Source organism: Oreochromis niloticus, linkage group LG1, assembly GCF_001858045.2.
Source record: "Oreochromis niloticus isolate F11D_XX linkage group LG1, O_niloticus_UMD_NMBU, whole genome shotgun sequence".
Classification (NCBI taxonomy): Eukaryota; Metazoa; Chordata; class Actinopteri; order Cichliformes; family Cichlidae; genus Oreochromis; species Oreochromis niloticus.
Window position 1 is genome coordinate 27,782,347 of NC_031965.2, and position 25,840 is coordinate 27,808,186.

The window sequence follows — 25,840 nt, forward strand, 5'->3', positions numbered from 1 at the left end:
TATAAATTACAACTACATATACATTATACATATAAGTTTTTTGGGGGAGGGGGGTTTGTTATAAAAAACAACCAAATACTGAACCTCCTCGTTGGTAATATTATCATAGTAATAAGACTGTTGTCCTAAATATTCCATAATGTCAGTCATTTGGGGTTTGTTCTGTTGTCCTTCCTCTATTTCTAATTCAAAGCTTGGATGTGGCTGAACACCGTGTTCTCTGTTTTCTCCAGGTGATGGTGACAAATGTGACATCCCTGCTGAAGACGGTCAAAGCTGTGGAGGACGAAGCTACTCGCGGTACCAGAGCGCTTGAGGCTACAATCGAGTGTATTAAACAGGAAATGTCGGTAAGGACGAGTCGAGAGGCTAAGCTTGTGAACGTTAGTTAGCAGTATGGTGGCGTCACACGTTTCAGAAAGGGGACTGATCAGTTTGCAAGTGTGATGAGTAATATTTTTGTAATTATTGAAAATGCTGAGTGAGTGACAAAGTAAACATCTTTAGTTTTTTTTTTTTTTGTTTTTTTCCCCACAGTGAGGAGTTATTGATTTTAATATTCCCTGAATTAAGTTTGTGCACTGAAATGTCGACAGGTGTTTCAATCCAGGGATGCTCCCAACAAGACAACCACACCTGAGGAGTTCATTCGCATGACTAAAGGAATCACCATGGCAACTGCTAAAGCGGTGGCTGCAGGGAACTCTGGCCGACAGGAGGACATCATCCATACTGCCAACGTCAGCCGCAAAGCCATGTCAGACATGCTCACTACCTGCAAGGTGCTCTATTGCCACAAACAAGTCATGCATGTCTAAATTTGATTTATTGCAGTACTTCCAAAAAAGTTGCAAAAAAAAGAAAAGAAAATATGTCCATCTACCCATTATTTCCCACTTATCTGAATTTGGTTGTGGTAGCAAAGGCTAAGCAGAGTATTCCAGATCTCTCCAGTGGTTTACCTGAAGTGTCATTCAACTTGGGCGTAAATTTTCAAAAGAAAGGTGCCAAGGAGGCATTGTTAGCTTCTAACTAGATAGAACAAATTTCTACATGAAGGAGCAGTGGGTCTACGCTGAGCTCTCTACGACTGTCTAAGCTCTTCCCCCCCATCTTAAAGGCTGAGCCCAGCATCATCAGCATCAATCATTTTCGCCACTACAAATGCAAATGAAATTAGAATTCTGACCCACAAATGTCATACCCACACAAATTTATAAGTCTGTGTTTGTGTCTTTCAGCAAGCAGCCTACCATCCCGAGGTCAGTGAGGAGGTGAAGAACAGAGCACTGATGTTTGGAGCAGAGTGTACAACTGCTTACATTGACCTACTGGAACATGTACTGCTGGTAGGGTGAATACTGCACCAGCAAATCTACGTAAAAATAAATGACTTGTACAAACGCTAATTTCATTATTTGATACTTTGAGCATCTTTAATTTGAGCATCCACCATTGCAACACTGTTTATGTATCTATATATAAAAAATAATAAGGAAAAGTTTATTTGAAGTTTACACTGTTGTACCCGTGTGTCTGTAGGTCCTGCAGAAGCCTACTGCAGAGCAGAAGCAGCATCTGGCAGCTTGTTCCAAGCGAGTAGCGGGAGCAGTAACAGAGCTCATCCAGACTGCTGAGGCCATGAAAGGTAATGCACAAAGTCACACATCACCACATGTTACACAAGGAGTCCTTTTGAGATGTCATCCAATAAACCCCAATTCATACGAATAAAGCTCTTATTTACTGTCTAATAAAGCTCCCAACAAATATTATATTGCTGTTAATAGTAGAATGTATTTTTAAAAAGCTCATGTAACAGAAAAAATATTTATTTACTCAAACATTTGGTAATATTCCTGTCCTCCTTCTCTTGCTACAGATGGAGGTAAGTTAGGGCCGTTTTCTGTACTGTGCAGGTTGTGAGCTCTTAAATAATTTCTCTCCTCAGCGCTAACATCGATTTTATTTAATCTCATCAAATCCAGCTGCTCTCAGGCTTCTCAGTTACATCCATCTGCTCTATCCATCATGCTTTCTTTTATGTTCCATTACTCTGTCTCCATTGCAGTGAATGATGGTTTGTTGTCAGCTATGCATGGGATGTGAAGATACACGGCACACTTTCCTGTGTGTGGTCACGGTGTACTTGTTTTCTTTTGATCACAGTGTGAAGCATGTTCGGTCAAAACACTGCTTTGTGAAGCATTAATAAAATCCTATTTACAAATTCAAATCTTATTCATGAATATGGGTGCGCTTGCCTGCCTCAGGTTCAGAGTGGGTGGATCCCGAGGATCCAACAGTGATCGCAGAGACGGAGCTGCTCGGAGCAGCGGCGTCCATCGAAGCAGCAGCTAAGAAGCTCGAGCAACTCAAACCCAGAGCCAAGCCAAAGGTGGGTGACTGTATGGTGAATAACTGAGGAGAGAGGTGAAGGAGATAATCATGTCAACATAATGTTAGAGAGAAAGACAGGACCTGTGAAAAGGCCTTTTTCCATTTTTTTTTTTTTTTTACAGTTTAAAGCTTTCTAACATACTGTTTCTGCCAGCTGTCTCTGGAAATAAAGAAGAAATATTCATCATGAAACAGCACCAGAGCTCATAAAAGTCTTTCATCATGATAGATCATGTGTGGATAGAAATACTTTGTCACAAGAAAATGTCCTGACTTGAAAATTTAAAGTATGAATGGTAAATCATTCCTAAACAATCAATTTACTGATGGCTATAGGTGATTTTTATATGGTATTTCAAAGATGATGTGATGAGCAGCTAAAATACTTTAAAATCATTAAATAATTATTTGAAGATGTAGAGTTGTTTCCAAGACACAAAAAAGGGAATAAACAGCAAAAACATTACAAAAAAAACTGTAACCAAACCTCTCAGGATCCCCTGCTGGCCACATTAGTTAAATCTTTATCGGTCCAGACTTTACAATTTTAGTGAATGTTAAGTCTAAAAAGAAAATGATAAATGTAACTTTTCTATAATATAGATTATAGATTAGTGAGCTGGAGTACTTTGGTGCTAATTTTATCAGGTAACCAAATTAAAGTTGTTTTATTAAAAAGTACCAACATAACAATGTAACTGTTAAAAGTAAAGATATACACATGTTGCCTAAAAATTATAACCTCTAGAGTGTTATTAGGGCCCGAGCACTAGTGTGTGAAGGACCTATTGTAATCGCTCTGTTTATTATAGCATTATTAGTGTGTGTGTGTGTGTGTGTGTGATTTTACTGTTGCAGCTTGCTTAAATGCTTTTTATATAGTAACAATTTAATGGTGACCAGTAAAAGTTCAGGTCCTCTGCAAAGAGTCACAGGAGGCATCTGAAATGTTATTGGATGTGGTTGATAATCTCACTATAAAACACCAAATCGCCTGATATTATGATGTTGCCCAGCAAGCACCTAACAACAAGCCAACCAGTGCTGTACTGTGGACATGTGTTAGTTTATTTAATGTAAAAACTAGTGACTAGTGATTTAGAGAAGAGTGCACTTTCATCTGAGCACTAAATATTTCACCTTTTCAGATTACAGGTCATCCTTGTAACTGCCAAGTGATTTGTTGACTTTTAGATAAAACTTCTTATTTTGATCTTTGGACTGCACAGTGTTTACAGCTCTGTACATTACATAAATGAGCTTTGTAGGAATACGTTCAAGTATATCCTAAACAGTGCTCTGTGCATGCCTGTAAACATCTTTTTGTGTGGTTTATATCCAAGTTTCAGTGTTATTATTGGAAGTTGTACAAGGAGCAATTTTACGGTAACAAAATAGCACATTTTGTTTTGTGGCATTACTGAAAGGGTGCTCTGTTGCTTGTCCTGTCTGTCAAGATGTTGTTTTCAGTGCTGTGGAAAAATCTTGAGCCATCCCTTATTTCTTTCAATTTTGCTTCAGAGAAGCAGCCTGGCTTATATTTTTCTTAAGTGATCTTGAGCTATAGTTTCAAAGTTTTTCTTGAAGGGCGCATTTTCTGGCCAGTCTTGAAACCTGACCATTTTCAGAGGGTTTTTTTTAAGCTGCTTAACATTGACCTATGAATTATGCAAGCATAAAAAATGAATTTAACTCAAATGATGAATCCGAATTGTGTCTACACATAACAGACACGAACCAATTTGTAGTTGGATCTTGAGGCACTTTGTTACTTGCCACTTATCATAAACATGTAGTTTGTTCAATTCAATTCACTTTTAGTTACAATACCTTTAAATCACAACAGGTGTCGCCTCAAGGCGCTTCATATTGTAAGGTAAATACTGGGCAATAATAAAGAGAAATCCCAGCAATCAAACAACCCAATTTGAGCAACCTCTTGGCAACAGTGGAAAGGAAAAACTCCCTTTTAACAGGAAGAAACCACTGCCAGAACGAGGCTCAGGGAAGGACAGTCATCTGCTGTGGCTGGTTTTTTTTGTTTGTTTGTTTTTAAGGATAACCTGATAATAATGAATTACAATACTCAAGCAAAGGTGCAAAAATGCATGAAGTAGTTTTTCTGCATCACTCTGATAGAGGATTTTTCCCATTTTAAAGAGATCGCCTCCAATTTCCCATTTGTTCCAATTTCTTTAGTTGAATCTACAAAAATGCCAAAGACACATTTTGACAGGTATAAAATAGTATTTTTACAAAACATGTTTCCCAAAACACTGGCACGGTTTTAAATTGAGGAAACTGGACAAGAGGAGGACAGAAGAATTGTCAGGCCTAAAAACTGTCTACAGCAGATGGAGAGTATCTGAAAGTAATGTCTTAAGTAATGGAGAGCAATCCAGCAAATACCTGACACAAAACCTGAGAGCTGCATCTGGTCCTTCAGTTGATTGATCTACTGTTCACTGAAGCCTCAGCAGAAATGGGCTCAGTGGAAGGGTAGCTGTCAAGAAGCCATTCTTAAGGAAGGGAAACCAGGACGAACGGCTGAGGTATGCCAAATTATGTATGTACAGAGGGGGTCGGGAGAAAAATTCACAACAGTACGGCACCTTGTCAAAACTCGTGGAATTATGAATGCAGAATTTTGATCCGTCATGCAATACCAGGAATAAAGCATGACAATGATTCCCAAAACGATGCCAATGCAGTGAAACCATACTTGGACAGAAACCACACAATGGGAAACTGCGTCATGGACTGGCCTCCCCAGAGCCCGGACCTCAACATTTTTGGAACAGTGTTGTCTCATCTGGACAGAAAGCAAAAAGCAGCCAACATCCAAAGAAGAGACTGAGGAACTTTTCTTGAAGAGAATTTAAAGAAATTACAGAAAAGCTTACCTAAGAGAGTTCAGGCTGTGTTGAAGAATAAAAGCGTTCATACCCTCATTAGAACTGTCCAAACTACACATAATGACATAATTCAAAAACCCATTTCCACCCATTTACTATTTTCGTGCAAGTAATGAAAAAATGAGGGATGGCTCAAGAGTCTTACACAGTACTGTGTGCATATGTGTATATATATTTTTCATGTTCATGGAAGTATCAATTTGATCTCTGTAGCTGACACTTGTTGTTTTGACAAACTCACTAAAATTCATGATACTGTACATAATGTCTTCATTCAGATCAATTTAAACACCATCATGTTTACTGTGCCCTCCCTCCTGTTCATCCCACTCCTCCACCACTCATCCAGCCACCTGTGTTAGTTCATTGTAGTTCTAGCTTAAGCCTGTCCCAGTCTGTGTCTTCTAGCTCCCAGTTAACCCCCCGCCCTCCCTATTCCCTCCCTGCCTGCCCCCACCACCGGAGGCCTTCTCTGCAGGGCTCTGTCTGATATGTTTGATATATTAGGTTGTTATTCAGTCCCAACTATATATCAAACATATTCCTACAGTGTCCCGCTCTGTCTACAGACATGTGGTGTGAATGTGTTTGTGTGAAAAGTGTGTGTGCGTGTATGTGCAGATGAGTATAATAGGATGTTTTCTATAGAGTCTTGCTTGATGTTGTTGTATGTAGCTCCTTATCAGCTCTTGCAGTTTGAGAAGAAGCTCTGTATTTGGCTGAATCATCATTTTGTTTCTCTTACCAAGTGTCCCAGCCTTGGTCACTGATGATCAATCAAGTCCTGTCTAAAAATGTGCAGACAAAATGTTATTTAACGGAGTAATAAATCCAAAGTTCATCTGTTTCCAGTGATAAGTACTTCAGTTTGAGTAGAGGATTAATCAACTTTGATATTTCTTTAAATTTCACTCTGGCGAAAGACTTAATCATTTGAATGGTTCTCTTCTCCCTCAGCAAGCAGACGAGACCCTGAACTTTGAGGAGCAGATCCTAGAGGCAGCTAAATCCATTGCTGCAGCCACCAGTGCTTTGGTTAAATCAGCCTCAGCTGCCCAGAGAGAGCTGGTGGCTCAGGGAAAAGTGGGCTCCGTCCCTGCAAATGCTGTGGATGATGGACAGTGGTCCCAGGGGCTGATCTCTGCTGTAAGTGCTGGAGTGAAAAGTGTTGTTTTACACAGGTTACAATCACATCTGCCATGAATTAACTTTAAATAAATTAACTTATTTTTTTCATGAACAGGCACGTATGGTAGCAGCAGCAACTAGCAACCTGTGTGAGGCAGCAAATGCCTCGGTGCAGGGTCACGCCAGTGAGGAGAAACTCATCTCTTCAGCCAAACAGGTGGCAGCCTCTACTGCTCAGCTGCTGGTGGCCTGTAAGGTGAAGGCTGACCAAGACTCTGAGGCCATGAGGAGACTGCAGGTAAACACAGCAGGTTAATTTAAAAGCGTTGATATGAAGAGGATTAGTGATCATCTTCAATAGCTTTTGCTCTTACTTTACAGGTGTGCATTTAATTAGAAAATGTTTATGCTTGTCTTTGCACCAGTTAAGAGGAACTGATTGCTTTTAGTCAAATGCTGTATTTCTCTCATCTTGAGCTGCTAGTACTTGTATATTTTTGTTTTTATGTTGCTGTTCTGTTCTGTAAATGATGTATTTGCCCTTTAGATTGCTGGAAATGCAGTGAAGAAAGCATCCGACAATTTGGTGCGGGCAGCTCAGAAGGCAGCATTTGAAAAATCAGATGACGACAACGTGGTGGTGAAGACGAAGTTTGTGGGTGGAATTGCGCAGGTAATGCTTTTAAGCAGCATTTAACTTTGAAACCAGTTTCTGTTGCATTAAAAAATAAATCTGTTCATTCTGGTGCGTTTACCAGTTTTATTGTCAGTGAAATTTGTCCTTCATATCCACTGGCTCACACATCTCTAGTCACCAGCTTTACAAATAATTTCAGTTTCTCATTCTTCAGCACTGCTGGGCATTGGCATTTGGCAGTATTGATTTGATGCTCCTGAAAAATGCTGACAAGCTATTGAAATGCCCTCTACTTGTTAATTATTTCACGTTTCATCTTGTCTCCTGATGGTTGTCAGTGTTCTCAGAAAAGACTTTTGTCTTCTTCAGTCAATACATGAAATTCAGATGCCCTGTTTTTGTACACAAGTGCATTCACACACATCTTAAGTTAGACTATACAACCAATAAACACACAGAAAGGCATAAAGACACTGAGGTAGTTAATTTTCTAAATATTACGATTACATTGCGACGATTACATATTTTGCAGGTTTTGGGTCGTGTGTGTATTAAAAATAGTTAAAATTAACTATGCTCTGAAATAAAAGTTTCCTCACTGTCTGTGTAGATCATCGCCGCCCAGGAAGAGATGCTGAGGAAGGAGAGAGAGTTAGAAGAAGCCAGAAAGAAACTGGCCCAGATAAGGCAGCAGCAGTACAAGTTCCTGCCCAGCGAACTGCGAGAGGACAGCAACTAGTTATTCAGCCTCACCTTTGCTGCTACGTACGCTTGCACCAGTGTGAAGAGCACATCTGTTTTTGTGTGCATATTTGTATCCTGCTAATGGCACACCTGGACTGGTACGCCGTCCTCCAGTGAATCCAGATAAGTTGTGACTGATTAACAAACCCAGGTCTGCATTGAACACCGCTGACAACATGTAAGGTCATCTACTAGCACGTTTTAAAAACTACTGCGTGATACTGACTACTTTGTGAAATCAACAAAAAGATTGTGGTGATCGCCTGAAGAACTTCTTCATGTCCTAATGTATAACTACTTCAAACTGATGTGATCTAAACCAGAATGTGACATGCTTAGTTCAAACAGCACATGTGCTCTCACGTTTGTTCTTAAGCGCCATTTTTGTAATGTTCAACAATTTGCAGCTCTTGTGCATAAACTTTAAAATGAAGAACTGATTGTATTGCTGTTCACGTCACATAGCCATTTAACTGCAACGACACCCTGAAAGCAAAAACATTTCTGCTTGGTACTCTGATATTGTATGATTGTTTGCCTGTATACCCCAATCTGGCACCTTAATGTCTGTCTGAATCGTGTAAATCACTGTGGCATGACTTGACTTTAATTCAGTGGCCATAAACCCTAATATGAAGGAAGGTCAGATTTTGCGTATGGATGTTTCTTGGGCCATTTCAACAATGAAAGTGTTTTGGGGTTTTTTTTGGCAATCCTCTCTTCATGTGGAGAGTTACAGTATATAAGCGTCTTTGCTTCCTTTCTTCTCATTTTTATACTCTTTGTCCGCTCCACGTGCAAAACTTCCTTAATGCAACTTGCAAGAAATTCTACTTGTTTGTCACAACCCTTGAATTTAGGACCTCATGTTTAGCCTCTAAGACTCAAATAGAATGTTTTACATTATGTTACCATGTAAATGCTTTCCTACGCAGGGCATGTTACCATAAAATGGATATTTATTACTCCTGAGTATTTTTAGCAGAGAGGGGTCTCTTTCAGGGTCGCAAACGGTCTCATTTAATTACTACCACTAGCAGAGTCCTGGGTGGCTTCTTGGCAAGATATCAAATATCTTCAAAGACCTTCAAAAGTCTTTTTTTTTTTTCCCAATTATTTGTCATTTCAGGTAATGGGACCCATATACAGTATGAACAGACTATGATCATGATGCAATAAGATGGATGGTGCTTTAGGGGGCAGTGTTGGCTTCCCTTCTGCCATGTAAACTTAAAGTAATAATCCAGAACTCTGCTTATGCTTTTCGTGCAGAACGGAAAAGTTTGCGTAACCCTGCAGGCCGACTCCTACATAATGCATGTTTGGAATAACTGGAAAGATGCCACGGATCACTTGAATTAGCCGAATGCCATGCAGAGTGCCACTTCTATGCATGCACTTTTTCCTGGTGATTAGTCCCAACAGATTTACTTTACTGGTCCTTATATGTTGATATATATATATTTTTTTCCTTCTTTCATTTTTTTCCAGCAAAATTCATCACTGCCAGGGACTGATGTTATTTATCTCCACATTTCTAAATTCAGGAAACAACAAAATTCAGAATCTAAAAGATTGGTAAATAAGCTGATTCTAACAAATGAATGAATAAATAAATAAATACACAAATAAATCTTTAATATGAATGACCTGAAAGTGAAGAGTCTGCAACATTAATCCTTCTCCTGTTCTGGGTGCTTCGTGCTACGTTACTGAATATGCTGCTCGCTGCAATAGAACAACCTTTTGTTTATGTGTTTTGTTCACATGTCTTACTATTTGGACTCTGTTTCAATATTAAACTACAGTAGATTGTGAGAATAGGTCCTGCTGTGAAAATGCATGGCTTTGTGCTTGGGATGCAGATAGTTTCAGACCTCCACGTGAGGATAGTATACAACAGCGAGGAGCTAAAGACAGACCATCACCTTTAAGTTTGTTTGTTTGTTTGTTTGTTTATTTTTAAGCTGAATTCAGAGGGACTGAATTTCTGCCATTGTGTGTATTTTGTGTGAGCGTGAGAAGCGAGGGGTGGGTTCACTGCTTTATCAGTCAAGTCTGTAGTGTTTTTATTAGTGCCTTAGTCCGTAGCCCATACACTGTTTGGTCTGCTTATGTGACAGCTTCACCTCAGTGGTCAATAGAAGTTACTGGACACGCTATTTTTTTGTTATTTTTCTTTTAAATGTAGGTTCATGTCTGTGGATTGTTAACATTTGATTTCCCATTCGCTAGCGTACTGTTCCTCTAAGTGCTAAAAGCAACTGCACCCCCTTTATTTTCCTCTCTGCCACATGCAAGGCCTTTTAGGGATGATGGAGGAACTGTCTGCCAGTCAAAAAAACAATGTGTCGTCCTCTAAAATGTATTATCAGTATGCCGTAGATACTGAATATGTATATTACACGGATGGACACATTTTAGTACTGCATTCCATGGGCATGTACCACAGTGCTTCTAAATGACGACAGACTGGACACTCGAGCCTGTCGACTGCTTTATTGTGTGATATGAAGTCGGCTTTCTTTCCTTGTGCTTTTAAAACTATGAACGAAACATGTGATAAGAACATTTCGATATATCTGTCACCATTAAGATGTTGTGATGCATTTTCAATGCTGTGGACTATTTGAAGTGTTCTGTATGTTTTGTTTTGTTTTTCGCCCCCCTCCCTTCACAGAAATAAAATTAGGAATTCGCTACAATAAAGGTAAATGATAACATACAATAGAAAAGATATTTATCTGGCCTCGATAAAAACTATTTTTTGTATTCACTGAAAATAAAGCATTTCAATGTAATAAAAATTTGTGTGGTTTTTTTTTTACTTGTAATGTGCACGCAGTCAGGTCTGCAAGTTTCTGTATATTGGTACATGTTTTGTAATTTTGCCTCTGCACAGCACCACAGTTGAAAACCAAACAGCCAATCTGTAACTGAAATGCAGACTTTGACCTTTGAATTAAAGAAATTAACAAGTTGGTAATACTGAATGATAAAGAGAGAGAGAGAGAGAGCTATATCGATGTGTATATATTTACTGACTTTAAAATTGCGTATAACTTCCAATATTCTTGTAAATAAAAGGAAACTATTAATACTTAGCAGTTAGTTGAGGTCAATTCTAAAACTTCACATTCGAAACATCTTTTTCACTGGTATGCTGAAAGTGCAGCTTCCTGGAGACCACTGACACAAGTCTCCTCAGAAATGGTCCATTTGGGCTTCTAGTGAGGACAAAATTGAAAGAAACTAAAACATTTTGTAAAATGCACCGGATCTCTATTATCTGACTGTTTAAAGGAAGGTTCAGTAACAATAGAAACATTTGCATTATGAAACAAAAACTTTTTTTGGGGGCTAAAGTTTGCTCTAGTTTCAATTGTAAAGTATAAAGTTACTGTTAAAAGAAACTGAAGTTACTCCAATTTGTCTTATAGCTTGTTGATGGTTTATCTCTGAATATATCTGAGAACTCTGATCACATGTAGATCATTACTGGTTGCCAAGATTGCACTTCTATTCTGGCAAAACCCTCTGCCAATAATAATAATATTTATCTGGAACACACATTGACTCAAAGGTGTCATAAATTAAAATATCTTTAACCAAATTAGGTGAGACTAAGATCGCGTCCTCACTGTTTACTTTGTAAATTTGAGAGATTACTTTTGCTGGTAGATTCCACTAACCTGTGTGTGCAATCTGTGTGCGTGTACTTCTTGACCATTAATAATAATAATTTCTCATTTAAACATATCACGTTCAACTTTGACCATGCAGTGTATAATCCTGCATGTCAGGAACTCATATTAGTTTGTAGTTAAAATGCACTGAGGTTCAGTATCATGCTATATAAGGACTCTACCAGAAGTTTATTACCAGCATACTGTGAGACTTTTATGTTGGGATATCATATTTACAGAAAGCAGAATTTAACAGTCTGCTGATAATGTAGAACATCAGATTCATCATGTCTGTTGCATCCATGTGTGATGTTGGAGCTGCAGAATGTGAAGCCACTCTAAGTGAATAACAAGAGGGGTAAGTTCTGGCGAACAAACAAGGTCTCTTTAAGTGTCTGTGTCAGGACAAGTTGGTATTTCTGAGTCAGCACTAAACCTGACTCTATACTGAGTCTGGGCTATAAACTGAGGCCTATGCTAAATTTGTCCAGCACTAAAATTTGAGGAGGCAAAGTCAATTGCAGTGACACAGCTGCTCCTGGCACTGTTTTAAAACCTGGAGTCCTTTTTTTTCCTTCACTTTCTCACTAAATCAGCTTTTAAAGCAAATACCTCATGTGTTTTTCTATCTGGCAGAAATCTGAAACTGTGTGGCTGCTAAAACATTTCTGTTAACAGTGGGTCTGACTTGTAACAAGAGGCCCTGTTGGCTGCGGACAAGACAGCAAAAACCCTGGCTGAAAGGACGAGGGCATTGCATTTAATGTGGACAAGCAGGTGATAGAAGACAGCTCATCCATTAATTTTATGTCCTAAATCTAATTATAATTGAAGTCAGAAAGCAGCTACAGTTACTGATGAGTACAGCATACTATATAGCAAGTCTTGATGCTTCAGTTGTGCTCAATGTAAGATTACCCGTTGTTAATTAGCGGCGCCATGGGGACAAACGGCATCTTGATCTCCTTCTTCTCATCTGCTCTTTCATCAAGTCTCTCTACATTCACTACCTCACGTTCACCTTTTGTTTTCAATAAAAACATTAGGGTCAGATCAGCTGGTTTTTGTGGTGTTATTCCACTGATGCACTAAAATGGATTACCGTGACGAGAACGCTGCACACTCATACACACGCATTCATTTGCACGGCCTCACATATGAATCTGTCTAAACCCTTTTGATGAGCTTCATTAAGTTTGACTCACCAGGTTTAAGTGAAACGCCAGCAGTATGTGTGGATATCTTTTAATTATTGAGGAGGAAGTGAGAAATTCCAGTCTAGACATTCACAATGATATCATCACCAGACTCCCATTTTTTATTTTTTATTTTTGTCTGGGAGCTACTTACACAGCCGTCTCAACAGATCTGTGATGAAGTTTATATTTGTGGTCTGACACCAAACTGTAAAAACACTGCTGAATACCTTTGGCATTACAAAATTACATAAATAAAAGAAGTCAATTACAAGATGACTGATCTTTCAGTCATAGTGTGTTTAGATTTATGAGCTCCTCGCAACAACAAACAGGTCATAAGCAATCACCACTTAATGAAATGAAATTGCAGCCTTTAAACTTCACATGCGGCTCTTCACAGGACTGTGACATAATGGTAACAAGGCCATGCACTTCTTTGCATGTAGGGACTTCTGGAAACACTGAGGTTTGTTTCAGTTATCACACCTGTCTGCCTTATGGCTTTAACAGGTTTGACAGCACTTATTTAATATCTAATTTAGCTAGTGCCATTTTAAAAAAATCTTCTCTGAACTGAAAGTGAAATTTTTTTGGATTAATAATCTATGTGTGTCCTGGACCCAGACAGGCACCATTAACTGAGCATGCATTTTTGAGTGTCAGGAGAAAACCCATGCATGCATGAGAGAATGCACAAACCCCACATACAAGGTTCAAACCCAGGAACCTCTTGCTGTGAGGTAGTAGTGCTAAACACTGAGCCATAGTGCTGCTAATTTTAGGTCTGGTGGTAAAAACAAAAGGTTAAAAGGACCCAAATGATTTTGAAAATGATCACATTGGCTGATAGCAAAACGGCTGAAAATGTTGTCTGTGTATCAAGGCCATGGAGGAAAATAGCTATATTTACTAAAATCAGAAGAAATAAAAAATAAATAATTCTTAATTATCAAATTAATACATTTCTGTCTCATGATTCAAATTCCCTTATCCTAACCTAAAGAAATCATTATTTGTTGGACAGGTACAATGTGACGATGTTCGTCTCTCTATCTATCCAGGGTGCTAGGGTGACATGGATTGCGCCCTGAGCCTCTCTGATCTCTGTGTATGACTGGTATGCCTGGCTGGCTGCTGAACTGTCCACAAACACATGGCTGAATGACAACACAGTGACAGCTGACTGCCTAATAAAGCTCCACAGGAAGGATATCAGGCCAGACCACCAATAAAATAAAATGCAGAGGTAAGTCGCAGAGATAAAGGGAGACAATGTGCTGTCCAAGCAGCAAGATTCCAAAATATGCACTCAACAAATAGCATAAGGGACAAAGCGAGTAGGAGGTGACAAAATATTCTTAGAATGCATTGTTATTTGTTAAGATGTAAGACAAGGTCAATGATGTTCATACAGTATTACACAACTTTCTTTTTCGGGTCCAGTTCTTCTTACATGCAAATAATCAATCACTGTAGTCAACAGTGGGTTAAAATATCATTCCTCAACCGTCCTGACTGTACGTTGTGTGTGACAGCTGCAGCAGTGCCAGTGGCTGTGTGAACTCTCACTGAGACGCAGGGAGGGGGTGATGCTGAAATTCCAGAGCTTCTGTATGTGCACACCACTGTACCCACTGTGGCAAATCTGAGCTGGAATTATCTCGCATGTATTAGCTGAGAGAAGAGTTGGACAGGCTTGATGATATGACTCTACCGAAAGCAAAGCCTATCTCATTGCTCCTCGGATGTTGAACTATGTTGTAAGGGAGCTGCTGAAATGATCCCTGAGCAGCAAACAAGCCATACTGGCTAATATGACACCCCTCCAGGGGAGAAGAACTTTCGCAGGGGCTTATCCAATCACATATATTTGTTTTGTGGGAATAGCTTTGATGCAAGAACTGGTACAGTAATTCTTTAAGTGTTTATTTCTGGATACAGAACAAAATGTTTGATTAAGTAAGCAAGTAAGCAAAATTTATTTATATAGCAAATTTTAAGACAAAAACAGTCACCAAGTGCTTCGGAAAGGTATTAAAAACATGGTTTTGACCCAGTTTGGTGGATACAGTTTGGCTCTGTTGTGTAAAAAGTAGGTTTTAAAATAATTATAGGATAAAAGCCAATTGATGTCTTAAATGTACATTTTCTCACATGTATTGTAGTTTGTGGCTTATCTTTCTGGGTGCTAACTGGGTTGTCATTCCCAACACATTTATTCCAAATAACCCCCCTCAGAGAACTACTCTTTGAGTCTTGACACTTTACTTCCACTTGGAGGGTGTTAGAAATAGGAGTGGACGTCTTGCTGTGAGAAGGTAGTGCCTTCCTGACGTCTGTACCCCATGTATAGTCATAGAAGTGGTCAAATGTCTCGGAAGAGCGAATCAGTGAAGAGATTTAGGAAAAAAAGACGGGTCTCCACGTTGGCAAGCAGCTGTAGTTCTTTCCAAAAACGTATTCGGTATCCAGTAACTGCCCAGCCAAAATACATATTTGACTCACTACAGACTAAGCGAGCTCGCACTCCAGCTTGGCGTTCAGAGTGGTTCAGACGCTCCGATCCCTTCATTCAGTTTCTTTTGTTTGGTTTACGCAGAGACCACCGACACTAACCAGCCATGGATGCCATCAAGAAGAAGATGCAGATGCTCAAGCTCGACAAGGAGAACGCCTTGGACAGAGCTGAGCAGGCCGAGTCAGATAAGAAAGCATCTGAGGACAGAAGCAAACAGGTCGGCATCCAATGTGAAACTCGGTCTGATGCTTTTACGCAGCAGTACCACTGGCACGTTGCGCACGGCGCTGCATGGTTCCTTTCCGGTGACCTGCCTCTGAGGATTATTATTTTACTTAAAAAATTCACTTTTAAATAATAACCTTAAAAATAGCTTTTCTTTTAGCGTTGCTTTACTTATATGTAGACTGCATGAGATTGACACGATTGGAAACAGTGCACATTTATAGTTGGATCCTTTATTCATTAGTTATGCTGTTAAGTAATTAGCTAAATATTAATTTAAGAAATCCCAGCTTCAGGAATAATAATCTTTTAATACAAATTCCCTAGTTTAGTAACAAATATTTGTGTGTGTGTACTTTGTTTTAATTAATAAAAGCTTGTTTGTGATTCTCCGTTGTTTGTGTTGAGAGTTAATCTGAGAAAATCATCCACACGTGAGTAAAAATCTTCTCATTTCTCTGCGTACCAGCTTGAGGATGACCTGGTAGCACTGCAGAAGAAGCTGAAGGCAACTGAGGATGAGTTGGACAAATACTCTGAAGCCCTGAAGGAGGCCCAGGAGAAATTGGAGCTCGCAGAGAAGAAAGCCACAGATGTGAGTTTGCGCCGAAGGAACCCATTTGGCGCACCCACTGCCTAATGATATGACCTTGACACACTCCTTTTGAGTCCCGTCTGGAAACTAAGATCACCAGCCATAAAACAGACTTACCCTAATGCTTAAGTTATGCACTAATCAATTACAAGAGAGTTGTGGGCTTCATAAGAATATATGGATAGTTAAATTTAGCTCTTGTGCTGTTTATGGTAAAGTCACAGCTCACTGGCTTACCGTTGCATTCCACCACCGTTTGGACGAATCTGAGGGCCAGTGTCTGATTTCAGTCGGGTATTTTACAAGCATATTATGAAGTGTATTTTGACAGATTTGTGGCCCTGTTGGCCACAGAACGTACTCCGCGGTTATACCCAACCCAGATGAAATTACCAGTTTATTGGCAGCGTTTATTCTTACGCCAATAAAGCCTAATTGATGACGTCAAGAGCAGAGACGACGTCAGCAGCAGCAACAAAATTATTAACATCCGTGAGATAGACTCATGTTGACTGATTTAATGACAGAGAAAAGAAGTACAAAAAGATATAGTTCACTAAATAAATAACTATATAAATATAACAATATATTTGAATATTATGGACTATAATAGAGCAGGGGTGTCTTCTGTGCTCTTTAAGCCAGTTTAGTGCAGGAAGACAAAGTTCTGCAGGTCTAATTAGCACAATTATGAATATCGAGAACATTAATAACACTGTCTGAATAATTAAACATATTTATTATGTATGTATTATGTGTGTATAAGTGATTTAAGGTACTCTCTTGCTGTCTTTAGGTTAAGGTGATGTTTGGAGCTGTGATTTTGAAAGGCTTAGCTCAATTTAGCAGTAGGGGACGCACTTTAAATAACTGGTTCATAATGTAGTTTTGTCGTAGCCAAAAAGCATTAAAATGGCTTGAAAATATTTTAAAAGACCATTAATAATAATTACAATCCCCATATTCAGTTCACTAAATTTATTCAACTATTTTCGAGTAAAATTAGTTACTTCCGGGGTTGGTGGCACGTCCCAATCCTCATCAGCGGTTGATTAAAGGCGGTGGGGGCAGGGATCAAACGCGCCGCATCTCCAAGTGTGCTTGTGTCTGCGTGTGGGGAAGCACGCAAAAAATCTGAGAGAAAACTAGCTTAGCTGAGACAAACAGAGCAAAAAAATGGCCGGTGGGAGCTCCCTGGAAGCGGTGAAAAAGAAAATCAAGTCGTTGCAGGAGCAGGCCGATGCGGCGGAGGACCGGGCGGCGTTACTACAGCGGGACCTGAACCAGGAGAGGAGTGCGAGGGAAGCAGTAAGCGGCTAATGACTCTATAAGGCAATTAGTCCCCGGGGAGCCCAGAGCATTAGGAGTAAATCTGGTCAAAAAGCATGGTTGCTAGGTAGGCCCAGACCACCTCGGTATATGGTCGAAAACAGGTAGCAGGTTGGCGAGTTCGAAATTAGCCCACCGATGGATGTGAGTAAGGGATGGGTGGATGTGAAAGGACTCCACCCGGTAGATCCAGAATAAACCAAACAGCCCTTTTCAAGTAAGCTAACGGCACAGCAACCCCGCAACACCGCAGGTCCTGTGAGATAAAGCCCTCCCTTGTGTGACTGGCTAGTTTGAGCACAGGGACCTCCATTTATCCACCTTGCGGCATAACAAAACGTAGCCGTTTAGCTAATTTGTTTAAGACTAAATCACAGCGAGCCACGAAATTGCAGGTTTGGCTGGGAAAACGCCAGAGAGTCTGGATAAGTTTGTCTCCTATATGAAATTCTGAAGTATTCTAACCTGTTTTTTGGTGTAAAATGTGTTAGAAAAAGAGAAATGACGCACACTCTTTAACTGGTGTTGGAAAATGTGCATAAACAACCTGCATCCCTCTATTGGACAAGCTCCTGACCCAGCCCAGTCTCTCCAGGGAGAGCATGAGTTATTTTATCTGCCTAAGATCTCACAGCAGCTGAAAGCCTGCAGAGCCAAACGTAACACAAGAATTTCAGTTAAATGAATAAACTTGATGTGACTGTAGATGACTGGTGTTGTGCTCTCCTAGGCTGAGGGTGATGTAGCTTCCCTGAACAGACGTATCCAGCTGGTTGAGGAGGAGTTGGACCGTGCTCAGGAGCGTCTGGCCACAGCTCTGACCAAGCTGGAGGAAGCTGAGAAGGCTGCTGATGAGAGCGAGAGGTGGGTATCTTGCATCTGGAAAATTGGCACTAAACAGGCACCGCTCTCCCACCCCTCTTATATTATTCATACTCCTTTGCAGAGTACTGTAATGAAAAAGGGTGACATAGAAGGGTTAAGACAAGCTCGGAAAAGAGAATCCTGCGTTGAGTCACTTGTTGTTGCTAACTTTTAAAAGCGCAGTAGTCGTGCTTGCACTGAATGCATTAAACATAAACGGAAATTTAAGTTCTAAGAAGCGCTTTAATACCGGGTTTTGCTCAACTTTATTATATTATAAAACCAAACATTTGCACATGACATATGCTCTTTGAGTGTCACTTAAGATTTGGCTCATTGCTGCCACCAGTGGCTTGAAGTTGTATTGCATCACTCTTCACAAATGTGCCCGTATTTAAATAATTGTAGAAATGGTTATCTTCAAGATGTTATTTTGTGTAATATTAAAATATTGAGATAAATACTCTTTCTTTATTATTGAAGATGCATAGCTCCCGATCAGTGGCTAATCCACACCTGTGGAAATTTAATAGAAAGTTATTCCAGTTCATGCCCATGATTTTGTGTTGTGCTTCATTTGGTATTCAATTCATCCTTATCCACTCAGACAGTTGCCATGTACTTGGCACAACATGACAGATGAGGATGTGTGTTAAGTATTCAAACACTTTGTCCATATAGTCATGTAGTGGTCTCTCTCTAATTTTATCTCTACTTCACTAATACAAGGTATTGGTATGGTCCATATGCTTTGTACTAAATGTTTCTTTTAGGAGTAGAATTTCCTGTTCCTCTATGACTCATAGTGTAAACATTACTAAGACTCACCTTATACCACTTCCCTTCCCTCAGAGGCATGAAGGTCATTGAGAACAGGGCAATGAAGGACGAGGAGAAGATGGAGCTGCAGGAGATCCAGCTGAAGGAGGCCAAACACATCGCTGAGGAGGCTGACCGCAAATATGAGGAGGCGAGTTTCTCAGCTGTTCAGTGCACCCTGAACTTTGACAATTGTTCGGTTATTTACTTTGATGCAATGCTTGACATCTCTGGCCAGTATAGGATGCACTAATGTATTAAGCTAGTGTGAGACTAAAGTTAAGGAGTTGTGACTTCAGGTCGCTCGTAAGCTGGTGATCATTGAGGGTGACTTGGAACGTACAGAAGAGCGTGCTGAGCTGTCTGAGGGGTAATGATCACCCTTCCTCTTCCCTTCAGCACTTTTTGATAATGAATTTCCTTGTCTTTGTATTTTTCCTCACACCTCTCTTGCTTTCTGTGGTTTTTCTGTGTGTTTAATCACACCATAACTCTGCAGCAAATGCTCTGAGCTTGAGGAGGAGCTGAAAACTGTGCAGAACAACCTGAAGTCTCTGGAGGCCCAGGCAGAAAAGGTAAGATCATTGACAAATATTCATAGTATAAACCTTTAAAGTTTGTTTGAAACTTTTTTGGGGTGCATTTTCATGTTTTGTATATTTGGGTGACTCTGCCCTGTGTATGTAACCACAGTACTCACAGAAGGAGGACAAGTACGAGGAGGAGATCAAGGTCCTGACAGACAAGCTAAAGGAGGTGAGTTAGTTATCAGTGAGTCATACATTTATATATCCTAAATTAAATTTTAAATAGCAGCTTCTCTTGAAACTGAAGATTGAATCGATTGCATTAGTTAATTGAATAGATATGCTGAGTGTGTGTATATATTTTTTACTCATACTTAAAGGCTTTCTTTCCTTTGTGGCTGTGGTTATTAATTTCCATTAGGAGGTTTACATTACCAATGTTTTATTGCTGTCCTCCACATAGGCTGAGACCCGTGCCGAGTTTGCTGAGAGATCAGTCGCCAAGCTGGAGAAGACCATTGATGACCTTGAGGGTATGAATGTTTTACACTTGGTTTTTAGTCTTTGGTGCAGCATTTCATGTTCATTTTCCATACAAGCAAACATTTGTTACCTTTATTACAAAATTAATTGATGCAAAAAGCAACCCAGTGACTAGTCTTTGTCTAAAGTCCAGTCCTGGCTTCTGAGAGGGAAACTAATAAAAGGAAAATCTCCCATGTGGGGCTGTTTGAAGTATTTATCTGGTCAGCAGGTTGTTAAATAATCCTCAGGACAAATATCTACACTGTCAGTTGTCTGCCAGAAGAAAAACAAAACTGTGACAAACAGAACCTGCCATGATATTATCATGTTGGCGTCAACATTTCTCACTGCAGTACAGTTTGGCATGCTGGTGTAGTGAGTGTTCAAGGCCAGCTAGCCCTGAGAAGTCTTCACAGGGTCACCGAACATGTGAGGCAGTTTCTCGGTGACTCCTCGGGAATTTGACACGCTGTCAGCAGCTGTTCATGTTCCTTCCTATTTCTGTCCTGCCTTTTTATTTCAGTTCCTCAGTTTGCGTTTTCTTTTGACTTTCATTTCTTGACGCTGTTATTTTTATGTTCACTCGCCCCTCACTGCCACTCTATAATAATTACAACTCTATAGATGAGCTGTATGCCCAGAAACTGAAGTACAAGGCCATCAGCGAAGAGCTGGACCACGCCCTCAACGACATGACTTCCATGTAATTCACAACACGCTTGTTTCTGTACTGTCTTAGAGCTCCATCTCCTTAACCACAGCAACAACATACAGTAGCGCCCTCTTGTGGCATGTTTGAGTGCCGTGAGTTTTTAACTCTACTAAACTACAACTTTAAATCCTTCCGTGCTTGTCTAACACTAATTTGTGAGTGACCTAATCATGTTTGATATCTTTTTAAAAATAGATTTCAATACACAATTTTTGCAGACCTTTAACATGAGTACCTACTTAGTAGACCTTGTTCCCTGTCTCAGTTCTTAGTTTTGCATCCATTTTTCCCTTTTGATTCTGCATGTCATATGTTTTCATTCTTTTATTTCTCCCTCCAATATTTTGTTCTTTTTTTGTTCACAGCTAAATTCTCACACTCTTCACTCCAGAAGCTGCTTGAGCATCATCCTTTCTCTCCTGTGCAGCACAGCCCTACTTTCTGTCTCCTTTGTCTATTTATTTCTTTACTGCCCTGGCAGTACTGCACATTGGGCCTTGGCTGCTGGAGTCCATTTGTCCATCTGTCTTTCAGACCTTTGAGCCACATTGCTTTATATAAAATAAACATTTTTCCATCTATGTCATCCCTTTCTTTTTCTCTCGCAATACTTCTTCATTTCCATTTGTCCTTTTTTGTTATTGTTTTACCTTCTTTGTGTTTTAATTTATTCTGTTTAGTAGCTTTTGAATAAACTCTGAAGCTCCTCTCTCTTAGTGCTTCTGTAATTTGATATAATGGCAGAAATTACATTTGACTTGTTTGGTTTAAAAAAAACACAAAGGAAAAAACAAAGTGTTTTAATCAAATAATGTAATCCTGAGTTACTTGTAGTGGCAGTGATTTTTATTCAATTTTTTTTAATAAGCTGATTGGGGATTTTATATATTTTTTTTATATCTTTAGTTATATTTTATTGTTTTAAGGCTTCCTCACACCTTCCTCAATACTCATTGAGTGTTTGCAGATGTGAGCATAGCCCCAAAAGAACAAAACCAAAAAATAAACACTCCTCATATTGTAGGTATGAATAGCAAATCAACTAGACTCCAAGCCAGTAATGGCAGACATGATCACTAAAACTACTACAATAGATTTTTTTTAAAATTATTATTATTATTATTTTTTTAATTTAAAGAATGCTAATACAGTCACAGGGGCTATTGCAGACAAATGTGACTGTAAATTATATAAAATTGAGTAGGATGAGGTTTGTTTAGTTTCACTTGCTACACCAAATCTACTGAAACTCGAGTGGGATTGACCACAAAATTGTAAGGCTGTTTCGGGTGGCCCAAATGTCTTATGTCATAGTCACAGTAGTTCACATTATCTAATTGCATGCAGATCGAACCGCATAGATTTAAAGTAGAAATTAGGAAAATTCCCCACAAATGGTGACATGGTTGTTACAGAATGGCAGTTTAACTGTGGAATTACAAGTCCAATGCTTCAATGAGGTGACATTGTTGTGCAGATAAGTTGCGCTCATTGGCACAGGCTGCATAGACTGTCTGCAGTCAGAGTTGGATCAGGTTAGCTCCTGTCAAGTGACCTCTGCAGTCACCTGGTGATTGAAAGTGGCTGCTGCAGCTTCTTGCAGTTGGTCGCTAGATGAAAAAAGATCCAGTACAAACATTTGCGTCATCACTATTATTATATTTGTGAGAGAGTGTATGTTGTTTTGTCCCCCAACTAATCCCAAGGTTGCAGTCTTATCATTCTAGACTAAGTGATTAATAAGCAGTGAAAAGGAAACAGTTTTTGTAAAACCAGTAGTGTGACTTTTCTGTGGTTAGCCAAGACTGCAAGCCTATGACTGTTTTAAAAAAAACAAACAAACCCAAAAATATATTTCTTGAGCCTTCTGTGTTCATTAGGTCAGGAAATCAACAAACTTATTTTGTGATTACCTTCAAAGCATCACTCTTTGTACTAACTTCCTTTCTTTCTTTCCCTTTTCTCCTACCTGCTTTCTGACTGTCAAGACCACCTATACAAGCAGCTTGAGAAAAATCGTCTTCTGACCAATGAACTGAGAGTAGCTCTAAACGAGGCATAAACTGGAAGGGAATCTTGTATGCTTTAATGTTTCTGAAATTCCAGTCACCAGGAATGTTGTTGTACTGTTTATTTAAATAACTATACACAGCAGCAATTATGTCTTAAAAACGAAACAAGTTACGCTTTCAAAAAGTGGGAATACAAGTGAGAGATTTTCACATGCATGTTCAAATAACTGCTTCAAGTGGGAGATTACACAGGAGAGGGATGAAATTCAGTTGATTTATTTTCTCAGTTATTATCAGGGCTGCATAATTGAAATCTGGTCTGCAATATGTGCTTCTATCCATGGGAAGGAGGCCTCGGAATATTGCAATGGACTGAACAAATATCACTTTTAAAATGATTTGGCTTTTATCCAGCTTTTCCTTTCTGTACTTGGGTGAGATGGATGGTTGTACAGGTGTGTAGTTTTTACTTGTAGCATTTCAGTGATACATTCACATTTTAATTATGAATTGCAATAATTAAAAAAAATTCAATTATGTAGCACCAGTTTACAGCAGCAGTCACCTTAAGCACTAAATATTATAATGTAAAGGCCCTGAAGATTAGAGGGAAACCCCAACAATCAGACCATTCCCTGTGAGGAAGCACTCAGTGACAATAGGAAAGAGGAACTGTCTTTCAAAAGGGAGATCTCGGGGAGGACGGCAGCGTACTGTGATCGGTTTGGTTGTGAGGAGAAAGATGAGGACTAAACGCACCAAGGGAGAGACTAGTTTGGAAAATAATGACATGCAGTAGTGGCATGTAAATGCGTCAGGGGTGAAGAGGGAAGTGGAGAAGAAATCCTGAGTATGTCATGGGATGTCCTCCAGCAGCCTTAAACTGTAGCAGTATAAATAACAAAAAGCTTTATTCAAAATATATATATATTTTTTCTCCAAGTGTAATCTTAAAAGTAAAGAGGTTGTTTCCCAAACTTCAGCTGGGAGCTTATTTGATAGGAGAGGAGCCAGATATCTGGAGGCTCTCACTCCCATTCTACTTTTAGAAATTCTAGGAACAACAAGTAAGCCTGCAGTCTGAGAGCGAAGTGCTTTGTTGGGAACTGTTCCCACAAACCTCATAGTTATCTGTAGAGATGTCTGCCTTCTCCAAGAATATAATAAAACTACATGGCGCTCACCTTGCGATGCTCAAAGTGCCAAATAATTGGGTTGTTACTTCAGGAAAGAAACGTTCCAGCTGAATTTTTCCAAATGTTTATTTTGGGGAGCTTTAAGCATCACAAGGCAAGCAACATTTAGTTTCATTATATATCCTCAGGACATAGCAGCTTAAACCAAAACAGTGTAGACGGATAAAGAGAACTTCAAAGAAAAGGTGTGCAGTTTTATTTGGGGGCGAACTGTTTGTTAATCGTAGCACAGGAGGAGATTGATCATAGGATTTCACCTGTAGCAACAAGGAAGTGTTGGCGGTAAGCAAGGTGTGACTAACACATTTCACAGTACCCCTGCATAATCTGTCAGTAATTTGTCTAAGTGAATGGGGGAGAAAAAAGGACATGGAGTGTGCATATACAATAAAAGTAAAGTGATACTGGTGCAATAGTAGAAGGAGACAATTATTAGTGCTTAGAGTTTTCAGTTTTTTCCTCAAAAGTGCTAGGTATTGATACTTTGGTCAAGTCCACTGCCAAATCATATATTACAAAAAAGTAAAGCCGTTTTTTCCCCCTGCATAAACTCACCACGTCCAGTCCTGACCACAGCCCTGTCAATAGCATGAGTTTGTAGTATTTCTACTATACTTTAAATATAACTAATCAAATTTGAACTTGTATCAGAGAATCTAAAAATAACTTGAGGATATCAACTCTGCTAATAAATGCTGACGTCTTACTGGAAAAAAAATATATACTGGCGTATGTAACGATATCCAGCATATGTTTGTCACTGTACCTGAGGTAAACCTTTGTCTGACTATATTCTGTGTTTCTTGTAACTGTTTTCTTTCTTTCTTTCTTTCTTTTTTTGTTTTTAACTGATGCAATGCTATATTAACAGATAAACTCACACGTGCTAAAGAAGAGGGCCTGAGCATAAAGCAGATGCTGGATCAGACTCTAATGGAGATGGTTAACATTTGACCTAGCTCTGTTCCCCTCCTCACATTGCCTCATCTGCTCTGAATAAGGCTGGCTCCCATATGACTGCTACACACAAAGCTGGAGCTTGCGTTTGTCTCCTCTGACCATGGCATCTTGAAGACACGAGTTCTGCGCAAGTTCATCTACAGTTTCCTTTACGCACTGTATTCAAGTCATTTAAAATTTACTGTACATCTTTAATTGTTTACATGTACGTGTGGGGAATTTGCACTTTTTTTGGGGAATATACTGCACATGATCGTCATGAATGAAGCCATAATTTAAGCCAAGGTTATGAAAGGGACTTTTATTATGTGTACTTTTGTAAAGTTGCTTATGTGGTTTGGTTTTTTTGTATTGTAAAAATGTTTTCCGTGTCAGTGATATTCTCTTCCAGTTTAGCAAGGAAGGAATTCTTAGCACAGTAGCGAAACTCATTATATTGTTTCAACTAAGCAAACTAAATGCTTGTGGCATACTTATCTGTTCGTTATGTAGGTGTTTTCTTTTCGAAACACTGATTTTTGTTTTTTTATCTTGGAGATGTACAAATCATGAATAAATATGCGAATCAACCTGGTTGTTGCAATTGTTAGCTGTTCTTGGAAGAAAGAAGCTTGAGAGTTTCCCCCAAGACCTTGACTGCCTGCTTCCAAGGAGTCAAGGTCTTGGGGAGTGATGAATCCTCAGAACCTGGACTTGAACATTATTGAAGTGTGGGATCATCAAGAAACCTGGAGAACCCTGAAAACTACTTCAAGAAATTACAAGAAAGTTTACCTACAAGAGTTCAGGCTGTTTCTCATTTTCCTAGCAAAATGTAAAGAAATAAAGGGTTACTCAAGAAATTTGCAT

The 25,840-nt window shown here is 39.3% G+C and overlaps 2 protein-coding genes across 11 annotated transcripts in view; both read left to right on the forward strand.

Annotated features, from left to right (window-relative positions):
• tln2a (talin 2a) overlaps positions 1 to 10,559 on the forward strand; it is a 98,346-nt gene extending 87,787 nt beyond the window's left edge. For 2 of the 3 annotated variants that reach the window (XM_005447563.4, XM_025907231.1), the window contains exons 50-59: positions 234 to 350; positions 597 to 782; positions 1,242 to 1,349; positions 1,543 to 1,648; positions 1,883 to 1,888; positions 2,274 to 2,398; positions 6,273 to 6,461; positions 6,559 to 6,741; positions 6,991 to 7,116; positions 7,691 to 10,559. In XM_005447563.4, the coding sequence (XP_005447620.1) occupies positions 234 to 350; positions 597 to 782; positions 1,242 to 1,349; positions 1,543 to 1,648; positions 1,883 to 1,888; positions 2,274 to 2,398; positions 6,273 to 6,461; positions 6,559 to 6,741; positions 6,991 to 7,116; positions 7,691 to 7,819 (1,275 nt within the window). In that variant the 3' untranslated portion in view covers positions 7,820 to 10,559. The remainder of the gene's footprint in view (positions 1 to 233; positions 351 to 596; positions 783 to 1,241; positions 1,350 to 1,542; positions 1,649 to 1,882; positions 1,889 to 2,273; positions 2,399 to 6,272; positions 6,462 to 6,558; positions 6,742 to 6,990; positions 7,117 to 7,690) is intronic. The other variant, XM_025907234.1, reaches the window with a different exon arrangement.
• A 4,654-nt stretch (positions 10,560 to 15,213) lies between these two features.
• LOC100708395 (tropomyosin alpha-1 chain) lies at positions 15,214 to 25,561 on the forward strand. 8 transcript variants are annotated; one of them, XM_005447564.3, is made up of 10 exons: positions 15,216 to 15,444; positions 15,922 to 16,047; positions 18,107 to 18,240; positions 19,093 to 19,210; positions 19,359 to 19,429; positions 19,559 to 19,634; positions 19,753 to 19,815; positions 20,050 to 20,119; positions 20,736 to 20,814; positions 21,189 to 21,409. In XM_005447564.3, the coding sequence occupies exons 1-10, from the start codon at positions 15,331 to 15,333 to the stop codon at positions 21,190 to 21,192; spliced, it is 855 nt and encodes a 284-aa protein (XP_005447621.1). In that variant the 5' UTR covers positions 15,216 to 15,330; the 3' UTR covers positions 21,193 to 21,409. The 8 variants fall into 8 exon arrangements, with proteins under 8 accessions (XP_005447622.1, XP_003437614.1, XP_005447621.1 ...); XM_005447565.4 differs by lacking the exons at positions 20,736 to 20,814; positions 21,189 to 21,409 and adding an exon at positions 22,812 to 24,845 and having other exon boundaries at positions 15,214 to 15,444; XM_003437566.5 differs by lacking the exons at positions 20,736 to 20,814; positions 21,189 to 21,409 and adding an exon at positions 24,903 to 25,561 and having other exon boundaries at positions 15,215 to 15,444.
• Positions 25,562 to 25,840: the final 279 nt, after the last annotated feature.